The sequence below is a fragment of the Xyrauchen texanus genome, chromosome 36, assembly GCF_025860055.1.
Source record: "Xyrauchen texanus isolate HMW12.3.18 chromosome 36, RBS_HiC_50CHRs, whole genome shotgun sequence".
Taxonomy (NCBI): Eukaryota; Metazoa; Chordata; class Actinopteri; order Cypriniformes; family Catostomidae; genus Xyrauchen; species Xyrauchen texanus.
The window spans coordinates 7,896,099-7,912,042 of record NC_068311.1 but is presented as its reverse complement, the minus strand read 5'-3'; the positions used below and the strand labels follow the sequence as shown (position 1 = coordinate 7,912,042).

The following is a 15,944-nucleotide window of genomic DNA, read 5'->3' as shown; positions in this document are numbered from 1 at the left end:
ACAACATGGGCAGGGGAGTTGTATTTCCCAGCATGCTTTGCATGGGACTTGATGCAGAGAGTAAAAATATTGAAATAGTGTAATTTTATACATTTTTTGAGTTTAAATACATTTGTAACGTATTCAATGGAAAGGAGGAGGCGAGAACCGGCTTTTCAATATAAATAATAGTTTTAATGATAAACTTAAAAGAAGACATAAACACACACATGACGGACATGTCCGCTAACGATCTCTCTCTCTCGCACGGCCCTCCGCAGTCGGCCTTTAAACCTCAGGGAGGCATAATTAGCCTAATACGGGACCGGGCGCGCAGGATCACGACCCGACCCCGCCCTCCACCCTGCCACATTCCTCCCTCGTTCTCTCAGGCTGGGGAGCCCCCGGCCTGACGTACATCCCCCTTTCCCTGGGGAGGGCGCCTTCGGCTGTCTGCCGGCAGGTCATCCCCATCTACCTGGACGAGGGAGGGGACAAGGGGAGGGAAACAGAAATAATTAAAATGGGGGGTACTTCCTATAACAGTGTAGTACCCCCCAAAAACTGTAAATTTTAAAAGAGGCAAAGGCCAACGCAGAGCGACAGTGAGAGAGAGAGAGGAGAGAGAGATGAAAAAAAAAAAAAAACTCTTACTCGCCAGTTCTCCGATACGCCGCAGCTTGTTCCTCGGCCACTCCTCCACCCTTTATCGGACGACAGCCGCGCCTCTCCGGGCGGATCCGAGGCAGTCCTCCAGCCCCTGGTGGACGGAACACCCCGCCGCGTTCTCGGGGAACAGAAGGGGTCTCCCCCGCCCCTGGCAGCGGTCCTCTCGCTCCAGGCGGTCGCCAGTGAGCCCCTCCCCGCTCGCGGTCGGCGGTCTTAAACCCCGCCGCGTTTCAGCGGCCGGTAGGCGACTCCTGCGCCCCTGGCAGCGGCCCTGACAGCTCCAGGCGATCGGCTAGGAGCCCCTTCTCCCCTCGCGGTCGGCGGCCATCGTCCGCGTTCAGGTGGCTGGGCTCCTCGTCCCCCGGCAGATGGCCGCGGCTGCTCCGTTGGAGTGGACGGTAGTGGCGAGAACTCTACTGCGGCGTATCCCTCCTCCTTCCCGGGCTTCGGCACCAGTGTAACGTATTCAATGGAAAGGAGGAGGCGAGAACCGGCTTTTCAATATAAATAATAGTTTTAATGATAAACTTAAAAGAAGACATAAACACACACATGACGGACATGTCCGCTAACGATCTCTCTCTCTCGCACGGCCCTCCGCAGTCGGCCTTTAAACCTCAGGGAGGCATAATTAGCCTAATACGGGACCGGGCGCGCAGGATCACGACCCGACCCGCCCTCCACCCTGCCACAACATTTAAAAATGTTATACATTTTTGAGTAAAAGGGGGAGACTTAAAGGGATAGGTCACCTTAAAATGTAAATTCTTTCATCATTTACTCACCCTAATGCCATCCCAGATGTATATGACTTTCTTTTTCTGCTGAACACAAACAAAGATTTTTAGAAGAATATCTCCACTCTTTAGGTCCATACAATGCAAGTGAATGGTGACCAAAAATTATATAAAGGCAACATAAAAGTATAAAAGTAATCCATATGACTCGAGTGGTTAAATCCACGTCTTCAGAAGCAATATGATAGGTGTGTGTGAGAAACAGATCAATATTTAAGTCATTTTTTACTATAAATCTCAACTTTCACTTCTTTTGTTTTTGGCTATCCCCATTCTTCATGCATATCGCCATCTACTGAGTAGGGAGGAGAATTTACAGGGGAACAGGACTTAAAAATGTATCTGTTTCTACCCACACATATCATATCACTTTCGATTCTATGCATTTAACTACTGGAAGCTGGATTACTTTTAAGCTGGATTACTTTTTTGAACCTTTTAAGTTCTGGCCAACATTCAGTTGCATTGCATTGATCTACAGATCTGAGATATCGTTCTAAAAATCTTGGTTTGTGTTCCGCATAAGAAAGAAAGTCATAAACATCTGGTATGGCAGGAGGGTGAGTAAATGATGAGAGAATTTTCATTTTTGGGTGAACTATGCCTTTAATAGTGTTGGACTACTATTGTGGTGGAGAGAGAAGCTTTTGCTTAACTTGAGGATTGGTACACATACAACACGCTATATATTGCTTTTCTGAAGTACCAATTACTTATTAAAATTTAGCATGCTAATGTATGCTATTGCTAGCTAAAAGTTAGTTAACTAGGATAACTGCACCACTAAAATCAGTAATGTGATGCTAAAATATTACGTAAAACTGAAGGAATGTTAAGGACACATATAAAATACATTTTAGGCTACTTAATTGGGTAATTAACAAATACATTTTATTCCATTATGATGACATTATGTGAAATGTTTCCTGACAAACAATTAATGAGCTACATAAATAGGAAAACATTTATTGATGTAACTTGATTCATAGGGAACCATTTACACATTGATTTTTTTCAGTGTATTTATTTTATTTGTAATATGGAAATTAAGACTGATGCAGACATGCATATGTTTAGATCTGTGATTCCACATGTGTCTCATATTATCTTGTCACTTAATTGCTTAAGGGCCAGTCTTCTTTGAGCTTCTTTTATTAAATTTACTAATGATTTTTTTTTATTTTTTTTTTTTGATGATCAAAAAACAACCAAAAAAACCTTTTGAAGTTTTCTTTCTATTGAAGACTTCTCTTGATTTTCCCCATAGGAATGAATGGGTAACTATGGTAAGCAGAGTTTGTTGACCCCTTTGCTAAACCACACCCTCAGTGTATGACATGTTACTGAATGTATCAATACATTGTATTGTGCCCTAATGCATTACTACAGTAATGTTTTTTTTTTTTTTCATTTAATTTTTTTTTCATTTGCAGATATGTAAGTATGTGTTTTCTTTCTCTGTTGTTTCTTAAGGTGTTCCTGGTTTGGCTGGAGATCCAGGATCTCCAGGACCCAGAGGAGAGCAAGGCAGAGACGGTATTCCAGGGCCATCTGGCGCAAAAGGAGTTAGAGGGCGTAAGATATCTTACACAGATTCTCACACACACTCACACATATTTGCAGGCATATTCTCATAAATAATCCTCATTTTCTTTTTTTAGTCACTGTGAATGGGAATCCTGGCCCACCAGGTATTAAGGGTGAGAAAGGTAAGTCACTAAAGCCAACCACTCTAACACAGGCTACAGACAGGGTCAAAAACTAACACTTGTCAAGTTGCAAATGTTGAATAAAAATTGGCAAAAAATTGCCAAATGTGAGTCACTTGCCAGTTGGCTGGTAAATTTACTATAAATTACAACATTATGATTTCTGTATGAACAATAGTCTGATCCTCGCTCATGTAAGGGACTTGCACGATTCAAACCAAATACATGTTGCGTGTTTTAATAATGTGATTTAATAAAGAAAGTGTGAGGGACTTTTTCTTTTTCCCTTTGCATTATATGTCTCCTAGTCACCTGTCCATGACCACGCAGGTGTGTAAAGCGTGTTTAATTGTTTGTTGAAAAAGATAAAGCAAAAATACTTGTCATGGCCAGTAAGAAATACACTCACCTAAAGGATTATTAGGAACACCATACTAATACTGTGTTTGACCCCCTTTCGCCTTCAGAACTGCCTTAATTCTACGTGGCATTGATTCAACAAGGTGCTGAAAGCATTCTTTAGAAATGTTGGCCCATATTGATAGGATAGCATCTTGCAGTTGATGGAGATTTGTGGGATGCACATCCAGGGCACGAAGCTCCCGTTCCACCACATCCCAAAGATGCTCTATTGGGTTGAGATCTGGTGACTGTGGGGGCCATTTTAGTACAGTGAACTCATTGTCATGTTCAAGAAACCAATTTGAAATGATTCGAGCTTTGTGACATGGTGCATTATCCTGCTGGAAGTAGCCATCAGAGGATGGGTACATGGTGGCCATAAAGGGATGGACATGGTCAGAAACAATGCTCAGGTAGGCCGTGGCATTTAAACGATGCCCAATTGGCACTAAGGGGCCTAAAGTGTGCCAAGAAAACATCCCCCACACCATTACACCACCACCACCAGCCTGCACAGTGGTAACAAGGCATGATGGATCCATGTTCTCATTCTGTTTACGCCAAATTCTGACTCTACCATCTGAATGTCTCAACAGAAATCGAGACTCATCAGACCAGGCAACATTTTTCCAGTCTTCAACTGTCCAATTTTGGTGAGCTCTTGCAAATTGTAGCCTCTTTTTCCTGAATCAGTCGGCCCATTCTCCTCTGACCTCTAGCATCAACAAGGCATTTTCGCCCACAGGACTGCCGCATACTGGATGTTTTTCCCTTTTCACACCATTCTTTGTAAACCCTAGAAATGGTTGTGCGTGAAAATCCCAGTAACTGAGCAGATTGTGAAATACTCAGACCGGCCCGTCTGGCACCAACAACCATGCCACGCTCAAAATTGCTTAAATCACCTTTCTTTCCCATTCTGACATTCAGTTTGGAGTTCAGGAGATTGTCGTGACCAGGACCACACCCCAAATGCATTGAAGCAACTGCCATGTGATTGGTTGATTAGATAATTGCATTAATGAGAAATTGAACAGGTGTTCCTAATAATCCTTTAGGTGAGTGTATTTATGACTGGTTAATTATCTCAATTCACTAGCCATTGGCAGGTGTGATTATTATTTATAATTTGTATAATTTCAGGTACTAAAGGCAGTTCTGGACCCCAAGGGCCATTTGGGCTACAAGGACCCTACGGGCCAGTGGGAGAAAAGGGCCCTCCAGGCCAACCCGGAGAACCAGGGCCTTGTGGGTGTCCAGGTCCAGCGGGCTTGTGTGTTGATGGTCCAAAAGGGGAGAGAGGACCTTATGGACAATCTGGCCAACAAGGTGATAGTTCATCTTTAATTAGTCACCATAGACCTTTTTCACAACAGCGCCAATTTTTTATTTTTGACGTGAATGAAAATGAGGCTGTGAGGCAGTCTCTTCAATGGCATGCACCATATAAAGCTGTAAAAAGCTTTTTTTTTCAATGTTTCATCAGCAGAAGTATCCAAAAACATTTTGTTAAAAATTAAAGGTGTCGCTTCTCTGAACCCATACATCCTTCTATTGTTTCTATGTGTAAATGCAGGTCTCCAGGGACCACGTGGGCCTCCTGGTGACCCAGGTCCAGGGTTGAAGGGAGATAAAGGTGATACTGGGTCCCTGGGGCTTAGAGGAGGGCCCGGTTGCACCGGTGACAGTGGAGTTCCAGGAGTACCAGTAAGTGGGCTCCGAATTTGAAAAATGTGCACACTGGTTCACTAGAACAAAGGGCTAAAAGATCTCTGTCAATTTTTTACATTGGTGCTTAAATATTCAAGGTTTTTATAGTTAAGATCTGAAAACTATATAATGTGAGATAAATGGTAATGTTTCTAGGGTAGAGATGGAGGTCCTGGCTCTAAGGGCCCAAAAGGAGATACGGGGCCTATGGGTGAGGTCGGACCAATCGGTAACAACTGAATTTGATTCAAATTTTATTCAAATGGAAAGAAAAGCTTGAATAAGAAAGTAGATTGACTGGTAGTTAAATATACATTCCATTTAGAAAGCTGTTTGTTTTGTGCTTGTATTGCAGGTATAAAAGGAAGTTGTGGTCCAAGCGGCCCTCCTGGATTAAAAGGATGTAAAGGATCACCTGGACCTAAAGGTGACATTGCATATACTGACATGTAAACAACAACATACTGAAAATAGAGCCATCACATTTTGTTTTCATGCATGTTATTTGATACCATTACAATGATACCATTCCATCTAGAATCAATTGCCTTTTAAAAATCCAGGATAGTTTTCTACTCCCTGTAGAAAACAAATAAAAAATAATAATAATTATATAATACATTAATAACCACTTGCTTGATCTAAACAAAATTGTTGTCATTTTAAAGCTTGGAAGCTGGACTTTACAGTGCATATAGCTGATCCTACCAATTCTTAAATACTGCTTTTTAATTTGCTGACAAATTAGAACTGTTATTTTCTCATAATTTGCAAATTTATCTCAACAATAACTGTATTTTCAGAGTTGGTAAAAACATAAAAAGATGAGAGAGCCATTTGTTATATATCGTTGGAAAGGTCTCAATTAGTACAATGCAATGAGCATTGTTTTCCACACAGAGGCCAAACTGCAGTGAGTATTAGTATATGAAATGTCCACTGACACACATTAATACAATAAACAGGAGTGTTTTTTTGTCACCTTTTTCCTTATAATTTCTTGAAACTTACATGTAACATAGACAATGACATATTGTAACTTACAGCATACTATCCTGATTCAAACGAGCCCAAACACAACATAATATGATTAGTAGATCTTAAAATACTCCTCAAAGCACCCTTTGGAAAGATACATGGAAAGTCGATGCACAAAAGGGTATGTGCTCTTCTAAAGGATTGGCATGCTCTTGAACACAATTACATTATTTTCCAATGGCAGGTCACTTTAGACCGTGAACTCCAGAGGTATAACAAAGTGAAGAATTTTTTTATTTTTATGAAAATTATCTAAAAAAAATAATTTGTGTGTTTAGGTTCCCTGTGTGAACAAAGTCATTATTCCAACTGGAGAAAATAGTTTTCATAAAGAAAAATTAAGTAAATCGGTCAGTTCTGACCAGAGCAAAATATAAGGGTTAAAAAGACCATTCAAAACTATTTTCTGTGGCTTAAGTCTTTTTAAGATATGTGTGAATTACCCATTATCTACCTGGTGTTTAATTACTTAGTTATTTTCTTTTTGATTGTTTAGGGCCGAAAGGTTACGATGCTATGGATGAGGTCATCGCTATTCCAGGAGACCCTGGTACACGTGGAAAAGCTGGTGAGAAAGGAGAGCAAGGATATCCTGGTCCTCCAGGATATACAGGTCCACAAGGTACAACGCACACGCACACACACACACACACACACACACACACACACACACACACAGAAGCACACAGTAAGAGCTGTGCCAATACAACCAAAGGCTCTATCAATATTTCTTGCTTCATTTTCTCACAATATTGCCTCATTAATTTAGATCCCATTAACACTTTTAGATCAGTATCAATATTTTATTTTCATTTTTGTATCTGTTTATACTTTTATTTATTCCGCTGCAATTAAATTCTAAAAGTGTATTCCAATGAGTGGTTGGTGATACCCAGCAATGATGTACCATGTTTATTACTCCATAATGCATTTGCATAATTACCCACCTCTTAGGAACTCAAGGTCGAAAGGGAGCCACAGGTCTAGATGGGGTTCCGGGAAGGCCTGGAATCACTGGACCAAAGGGAGACAGCGGCCCACCAGGGCTACAAGGTAAAGGCCATTTCTTTGTCCAAAATTGATGATGAACACCCAATAGTTGCACATTCCATTTGAACTGTAGTCACTTTAGCCAAATGAAATCTTCTCCTTTAATGGTACTTTATAAGTGTACCTGACCAATGAACCATATAAAATTAAATCTGTCTGTGAAAAAGTTAAATCAAATGGCATCATGTAAAAGGAAAACTTCCAAATGAAGCAAAGTAATAAAGTTCCATGCTATATTGTTAATATAGTTTTGGCTAAAGGCAGACAATGCACAACAAAGTGCCTTAAACCCATCAGTTGCTTTGAAAATCTGTGTCAGGTGGTCTGATGTGCATCTACCTACTTAGGTGCTCGTGGTTTGTCAGGTGAAGTGGGTATCAAAGGCTCTGTAGGTCCTAAGGGGACATTTATGCAAAATGGCACCAGAGACAGCTTCCTTTTTACCAGGCATAGTCAAAGAAGAGACGTCCCAACCTGCCCTAATGGATCAAGATATTTGTACTTCGGATATTCACTCCTCTTTATCAATGGCAACAACCGTGGACATGGGCAGGACCTAGGCAAGTAACACACACGGAACACAAATTAACCCTCACAAGAAGACATACATGTGCAAACAGTATGGGTGTAGAATCATTATTACAAAATATCAATTATTGAAACAAACACTTTTCATGCAAAACACATCTTATAAAGAAGTTGGTTGATAATAGATTGAAAATGAAGATAAAAGTATTTGGACACATTTTGGATGTCAAATGTTAGTGGAACATGTCCATAGTTAATGTGAAGAACTACACCTGTGGTTACTCTGCTAGGACACATGTGTGAACATGAAGGGAATTGTTAGTTTTGAGAAAGACTCTAGCATAATGTTTTTGATGATGCCACTTAATATTTTATAATAGAATATTTTGTGTGCAAATACTTTGGGCCACTTTACATTCTAAAGTGGAAAAAATGGCTGTATGTGGAAAATATTTGAAACCATGCCTACAAACACACACATTTACACAAATACTTACGGACAGATATGTATACACCTACATTTAGATACTTCATTTTTCAGTAATTAAAATGGTCATAATCTGTATGTGTATGTTTGTAGGCACTATAGGAAGCTGTTTGCAGAGGTTCTCCACCATGCCTTTCCTGGTCTGTAACCCTGATGAATCCTGTCGCTACGCTTCTCGAAACGATTACTCCTATTGGCTGTCTACAGACACACCAATGTCCAACAACCAGGATTTGATCAGTGATGACTTATTGGAACAGTACATTAGCAGGTAAATACAAAAGCCCCTGTTTTGAAATTAGTTGTCATTTTGCCAGTTTGTCTGTTGTTCTCAAAGCCTAAGTTGACAAAATAAATAAAAAATGTTTCTTAGAAGGTATATATATATATATATATATATATATATATATATATATATATATATATATATATATATACGTATATACACAGTGACAAGGAAAAATTATGTGAACCCTTTGGAATTAGCTGGTTTTCTGCATTAATTGGTCATAAATGTGATCTCATCTTCATCTGTGTCACAAGTATAGACAAACAACAATGCGCTTAAACACATCCATTTAAATATTCACAGTGCTTTGAAAAGTAAGTGAACCCTTGGATTTAATAACTTGTTGATCCTCCTTTGGCAGCAATAACCTCAACCAAGTGTTTTCTTTAGCTGCGGATTACACCTGCACAACATTCAGAAGGAAATCTGGACCATTCATCCTTACAGAACTGCTTCAGCTCAGCCATATTCTTAGGATGTCTGGTGTGAACGGCTCTCTTGAGGTCATTCAGATCTGGACTCTGACTGGACCACTCCAAAAGGTGGATCTTTTTTTGAAGCAATTCTGTAGTGGACTTCGCTGTTTAGGGTCATTGTCCTGCTGCATCACCCAACTTTTACTGAGCTTCAGCTGGTGCACAGCAACCCTGACATTATCCTGTAGAACATCTTGATAATCTTGGGAATACATTTTTCTCTTGATGATGACAAGTGGTCCAGACCCGAAGCAGCAAAGCTGCCCCAAATCATGATGCTCCCTCCACTGTACTTCATTGTTGGTATGATATTTTCATGTTGATATGCGATGCTTTTTTCCGCCAAACGTAGTGCTGCTTGCTCTTCTAAACAATTCAAACTCGAGGCGTGTAGCAATGAGGTGCACAGCAACGAGGTGTGCAGCAAAGCCAGCAATGGCTTCCTTTGTGGTGTCCTGCCATGGACACCATGCCTGTTGGATATGTCCATATTGTAGACTCATGAACAGAGATGTTAACCAGTTCCAATGATTCCTTTATGAAGTCTTTAGCAGTCACTCTAGGGTTCTTTTTTACCTCATTGAGCATTCTGTGGTATGCCCTTTGAGTCATCTTGGCTGGATGGCCACTTCTAGGGAGAGTAGCCACTAGCCACAGTACTAAATCATCTGTACTGCAGTGGTGGTGGTGTAGTGGGCTAAAGCACTGAACTAGTAAGCAGAAGGTTGGTGATTCGATCCCCACAGGCACCACCATTGTGTCCTTGAGTAAGACACTTAACTCCAGGTTGCTCCGGGGGAATTGTCCCTGTAATAAGTTTGGACTTATTTTGCACTTTGGATAAAAGCATCTGCCAAATGCATAAATGTAAATGTAAATGTAAATCTCAGTTTATAGACAGCTTGTCTAACTATGGACAGATTAATATCTAAGCTCTTCGAGATGACTTTGTAACCCTTTCCAGCTTTATGCAAAGTAACATCTGTTGATCGTGGGTCTTCTGATACCTCTTTTTTGCAAAGCATGGTCCACGTCAGCAGCTATTCTTGTTATAGCAAATTCTAAATTTTTTATTTCTTTTTATAAGTTAAAGTTGCTCTAACCCACACCTCCAATCTCATCTCATTAATTGGATACCAGGTTTGCCAACTCCCAAGGTTTGCCAACTCCCAACCTAGGGATTCACTTACATTTTCCACAGCACTGTGAATTTTGAATGGGATGTGTTCAGTAAATACATGAAAGGTTATAATTGTTTGTGTGTTGTTAGCTTCAGCACGTTGTTTGTCTATACTTGAGACGTTGATGAAGATGAGATCACATTGTATGACTAATTTATTTTAGAAAAGCAGCAAATTCCAAAGGGTTCACATACTTTTTAGTAGTATCAGTATTGATGACGGGAAATGTAGTAACAAAAGAAATGTGAAATGTCTCTCAAAGATGTGCAGTATGTGAGGCACCTGCTAATGTGATAGCAGTTCACAGTCAGACGAATCAGATCCCATGGTGTCCTGCTGGATGGCTGTCTTTGTGGCAAGGTTACTCCTTTGTGATGGTAAGAGTCAGCTATTACTTAAATCATATGGCATTGACAAACTTTAATCCCTATATTTTATCCACTAGAGTTGAAGGTTCACTTCGATATTCAAATCAAAATAAATGCTTGAACTCCTGTGGCAAATGTGCACATACAGAAGAAATGCAAACTCCATGGTCAGTTTTAAATAAACTATACCATATAGGTATAGGTTCAAAAAGTCTGAATGCACAAATATTTTGCCCTTTTTAAACAGTTTAACTTATCATTGTACAATTCAGTACAATTAATTTAATAACAGTTTCAGTGAAATGTTGAATTTAAAGATTTACATGCATTCTAGATTGTCTTAGTATATGGCATGCCCCCCTTTTGCATTAATGAGAGCAAAACCTGATCCGGGTTACCGAGCATGGTCTGAGAGTTTTCCAAAGAGCATCTTGAGTGCCTCAATCGAAGTTGGGAACTCTTACCTACATTAGACTTAACATGGTCATTGTCAAAAATGTGTTTATTTAATTATTGACCTAGAACTAGTACAGACATAATGTTACTTTGTTTTTCATTTTTCAAAAACCTAAAAATATTTGTTATTTATTTATAATTTGTTAATGTCCAGGTTTAAATTAGATTTGTAATCTCAGACCTGTGAACCTCACCACACACACACACACACACACACACACACACACACACACACACACACACACACACACACACACACACACACATATAGAATGGAATTAAAGTGTAATGGAGGCAATTTTAGGCAATTATATGTTTTAGATAAAAGTTCACCTTGTGGATTGTGTGCAGTCTTTGATTGCTGCAATATATTTCCATAGCAAACAGCCGCAGGTGCAGAGGGTTCTGGGCAGCCGCTGGTCTCTCCCGGGTCTTGTCTGGAGGAGTTCCGCAAGATTCCATTCATAGAGTGTCATGGGCGTGGCACCTGTAACTTCTATCCTGATTCCTACAGCTACTGGCTGGCATCGCTTGACCCTAGTAGAATGTTCAGGTAAAACAGCTAATCATTTTTGATTATTGCAATTTTAATTGAATTGCTGGATCAGTAAGTACAGTCTATTTACACATTACAAGGTTATTGCCCTCCACACATGGTAAATGGGGGATCTTGGAGAAATAGAAGTAGCCAGAACTGAGTGTCAAGTAAAGGAAAAATATGAACATTTTCCCAAATCAGATTGGATTATGTCTTTATTTAATGCCTAAATCTGTATACTAAATATATGACCACATAGGGTAAATTTAAGTAAATGTGGACATATAGAGAGATAATTGTCAAAAAGTGGTCAGATTTACTTGAATTCACCCTAATTTAAGATAACATATAATTTAGGATTTAATATTAAATAAAATAGTAAATAATTAATAAATAAAGTTGTATTTTTTGAATTTTTCCATTCTTCTCAGTATTCCAATCCGTCAGACAGCAAGACAACAAGACATCATCAGCCGCTGTCGGGTCTGTATGAAGCAGTAGCCTTAAGGTCAGAGGTCATGACCTTTAGAAGCAACACCTTGGTAGACAACACAAATTACTGAACTGTCGGTTACCATGACTTGTGCAATGTCAGTAGTTTCTGTGAAGCAAGCTCTCAAGCACTATTCCCGGAAGCAACTGGGTTTATTTTAGCCAATAAAAATGCTTTAGTAGCTACAATCCCTTCCACCAATTAAGGATTTCCCCCATTGTTGCTGTGTTTGATGTTACCTGGTTACCACTGATCCAGGTAGTCAGTGGAATAATACATTTATGTTCATTTGTCCAAATCAGGCCTAACTGTTGTACAAACCCATGTTAATAACAATAATTTTGTAATTATGAGTGGAAATGGCCAGGAAAAGAACCTATGGACTAGTTTATTGTAAAGAAAATTAAGTTGGTATGAATTTAGAAGGCTGGTTTGGTTTGTAACCGCACAGGCACTTACAGTATAGATATGTTATATTTAAAATTATCTTTATTCATAACTGAGCTGTCAAATCAGAGTTTGTGGTGACTTAATTTCAATTTAGCCAAATCAACCAGTAGGACTAATGCTAATTACGAAACCCCTTTGTAATGCTTTCATGCTCTAAATTGTAACCTATCTTTGATATCTATCTTTGAGCATGAGACGAAGTTAATCAGACATTTTTAAACTTTATATAAGGAAACAGATCTTTAAGGTAACAATTGCATGTTACATCACTTTTTTGTAACTGTAGGATCTTTATTCAAGAAAGAATTCAAGTAAGCCTATTTCTAAGAGTACTAAGATAGTTGCACAAACAAAGCTGATTCTTGGAGAATATGTTTTTGGATGCTATGGTTTTGAAAAGGCATATTTAAGCTCATTCAAATTTGACTCTGAATGACCCAGATTTCGTGGTGCTACTTGCTGGATGAGTGTAAAAAGGAAAAGAAACTTGATTTTTAGGGTCAGGGCAAATGAGAGAAAGTGTGTATATTGTATTTTATGTATTCAAAAGATACACATTAAATAACTGAATTAAGGAATTAGATCCTTCTTATACAATTAATACATCATTACATGTAAATCCTTTCCCATGTCTGTTGTAATTTAATATAAGACAGCAATGCCAAATCAAATGGCTATTAATGACTGTAATGTTGCCAATACTTAATCCACAGAAAATATGAAAAAGGCCTTCAATATATAATATGCTTTATTAAAGATCAGACACTCTGATGGCTTCAGTTAGGTGTACATATTTCGTGTTGTATATACGCCTATTCAAAATGATAGGATGCAGCATTGGCAGAAAGCCAATGTGATACACTGTTTTGTGTTTTTTTAGTGACACTAAAAACTTGTTCACACCTTTTTCAAGTATTTTGTATTACTGCAGTGTTTTATAAAACTGTATGCTATTTTTGAATGGAAATGCTGTAATTTTTTTGTCAAAGAATAAATCAATCATTTTTTGTAGAAAACATGAATATTTTTTATATCTTATTTTGTAAAACTGTATATTTGGATTTCTATCTTTAGAAAACGCATGTTAATGTATTTTCTGTATCATTCATTGGTTGCTCTTACACAGTTCTCTCCCATATAGACTTTAATTAGCAAAATGAGACATTAATGTTTTTTTGTCCATAAATGTCTTTTTGACGTGTAGTGACATTGCGCTATTACAACAAATAATCTTTTGGATGCTGTTGTACTTTTAACAAGTATTTTTCATCATGCTATGAATTTCAACTGGGGAAACAATTTTACTGAAAGTTGTCTAAAATCATGTCATCATTTTCTCACCCTCATGTTGTTCCAAACCCGGATGAATTTCTTTCTTCCATGGAACACAACAAAATTATGTAAGGCAGTATGTTCATCACCGTTCACTTACATTGCATCTTTTTCAGGACATCTAACATCTCATTTTGTCTACCACAGAATAAATAAAGTCATACAGGTTTGGAACAGCATGAGGGTAAGTCAATTATGACTGAATTATCCTTTTAGAGTGAACTGTCATTTTAAAAACCTGGTTTTGCATAATTTATTGAGATTACTTTGCATTTGCTTATGCGCCACTGCTTGATTTTGACCACAAGATGTCAGGGCAGAGTCTCTTGACAATATCCAGTACCAAGGATTTCTTGTCATTTTACAGGATAAGATTTTCTATTTGGATTTGAATAGTGTATATGAACATTAGTTCTTTACATTTGATTTATTCATTTGGCAGGATAAATATAAATGTAAATAACTAATGTTCATATTTAAATATTGTTTTATCATATTTGTAGTAGGCTAAGTGGCCTCCTCTCACAGAAAACTAGATTTTTTTTTCTTGGCTGTAAGAAAAAATAAACTTGCTAGCAAAACATGATTCTAGCGTTGGGTGATTGCTAGGTGATTGCTTACTGGCCCAAATAAAAGATCCCACCCACCCCAAAGTCTCAATGATATTCTGGTACCTACAGTGGCAAGAAAATGTATGCAAGGAATTATCTAGTGCTGTGGAAAAAGTAAGTGAATCATTGGATTTAATAACTGTTCGATCCTCCTTTGGCAGCAATAACCTCAATCATAATTTCTGGTAGCCACACATTAGACCTGCAGAATGTTCAGAAGGAATTTTGGACCATTTGTCCTTACAGAACTGCTTCAGCTCAACCAGAATCATAGGATGTCTGGTATGAACGGTTCTCTTGAGGTCATTTCACAGCATTCTGACTGAACCACTCTGGATTTTCTTCTTTTTAAGCCATTTTGTAGTGGATTTACTTCCATGTTTATGGTCATCAACTTCTTCTGAGCAAGGGAGAGTAGCCACAGTACCAAATCATCTCCATTTATAGACGATTTGTCGAACTGTGGACGGATGAATATCTATGCTCTTCGAGATCATTTTGTAACCCTTTCCAGCTTAATGCAAAGGAACCAATCACGATCGTAGGTCTTCTGAGATCTCTTTTTTTGCGAGGCATGGTCTACATCAGCACATGCTTCCAAAGCACTCTCACGGCGAAATCGTCTGGATTCGTATGACTTTTCTAAATTTGGCTAATTTGTATGATGTTGTGCGACTGCACTCATTTCAATTCCTATGACTTTCACTAGAGCCAATGATGTGGCTGGACATCGTTTCTATCTAATACACGACAATTACTTGCTTCTGTCACACACAACAGCTTCCTATCATGTTTACACACTCTACTGATTGGTTAAGTTTATATTAGGGGTTTGGGTAAGGGTATAATATTTATAAGGATGTCCTTAATGCCTCGTCCGCAGAACTCGAGCTTACTTCTGCATTAGACATCCGGGAATTTGCGTGTGATGAAGTCTTATGAGTTAATGCGAACAACATCGTGTGAGACCATAGCCAACTTGTAAATTATGTTGGATGCTTCTGGATGCTTCTTGTGAATAGCAATCTCAAATGTTTGAGTGCTTTTATAAGTCAAAGTCGCTCTAACCCACACTTCTATTCTTGTTTCATTAATTGGATGCCAGGTTTGCCAACTCCTGACTCTAATTAGCTTTTGTTGACAAAAATTCAAGTTTAACTGATCAGACAACAAGCCGCATTTGAGGCATCATAGTGCATGACAAGTTGTGCCACAATGCTTTATTCTGAGGGCTAGAGGTTTGTTCCAATTGCTAACTCTATTAGTGACACTTGCCACATTATTAGTCCTCTACTGTATAGATTTATAAAGTTTGAACTTGATTCTTTCATATAGCCAGGAGCTAAATATCAAATATTTTAGCAATGCTTTTAGCTACATT

General features: G+C 38.6%; 1 protein-coding gene across 1 annotated transcript in view; it reads left to right on the top strand.

Annotated features, from left to right (window-relative positions):
• The window catches only part of LOC127629784 (collagen alpha-5(IV) chain-like), a 49,592-nt gene extending 35,950 nt beyond the window's left edge, over positions 1–13,642 (top strand). The window contains exons 40-52 of the mRNA XM_052107027.1: positions 2,919–3,020; positions 3,107–3,154; positions 4,700–4,885; positions 5,133–5,263; positions 5,423–5,495; positions 5,622–5,693; positions 6,801–6,926; positions 7,259–7,357; positions 7,702–7,914; positions 8,463–8,640; positions 10,578–10,692; positions 11,520–11,692; positions 12,109–13,642. Of these exons, the coding sequence (XP_051962987.1) occupies positions 2,919–3,020; positions 3,107–3,154; positions 4,700–4,885; positions 5,133–5,263; positions 5,423–5,495; positions 5,622–5,693; positions 6,801–6,926; positions 7,259–7,357; positions 7,702–7,914; positions 8,463–8,640; positions 10,578–10,692; positions 11,520–11,692; positions 12,109–12,178 (1,586 nt within the window). The 3' untranslated portion in view covers positions 12,179–13,642. The remainder of the gene's footprint in view (positions 1–2,918; positions 3,021–3,106; positions 3,155–4,699; positions 4,886–5,132; positions 5,264–5,422; positions 5,496–5,621; positions 5,694–6,800; positions 6,927–7,258; positions 7,358–7,701; positions 7,915–8,462; positions 8,641–10,577; positions 10,693–11,519; positions 11,693–12,108) is intronic.
• Positions 13,643–15,944: the final 2,302 nt, after the last annotated feature.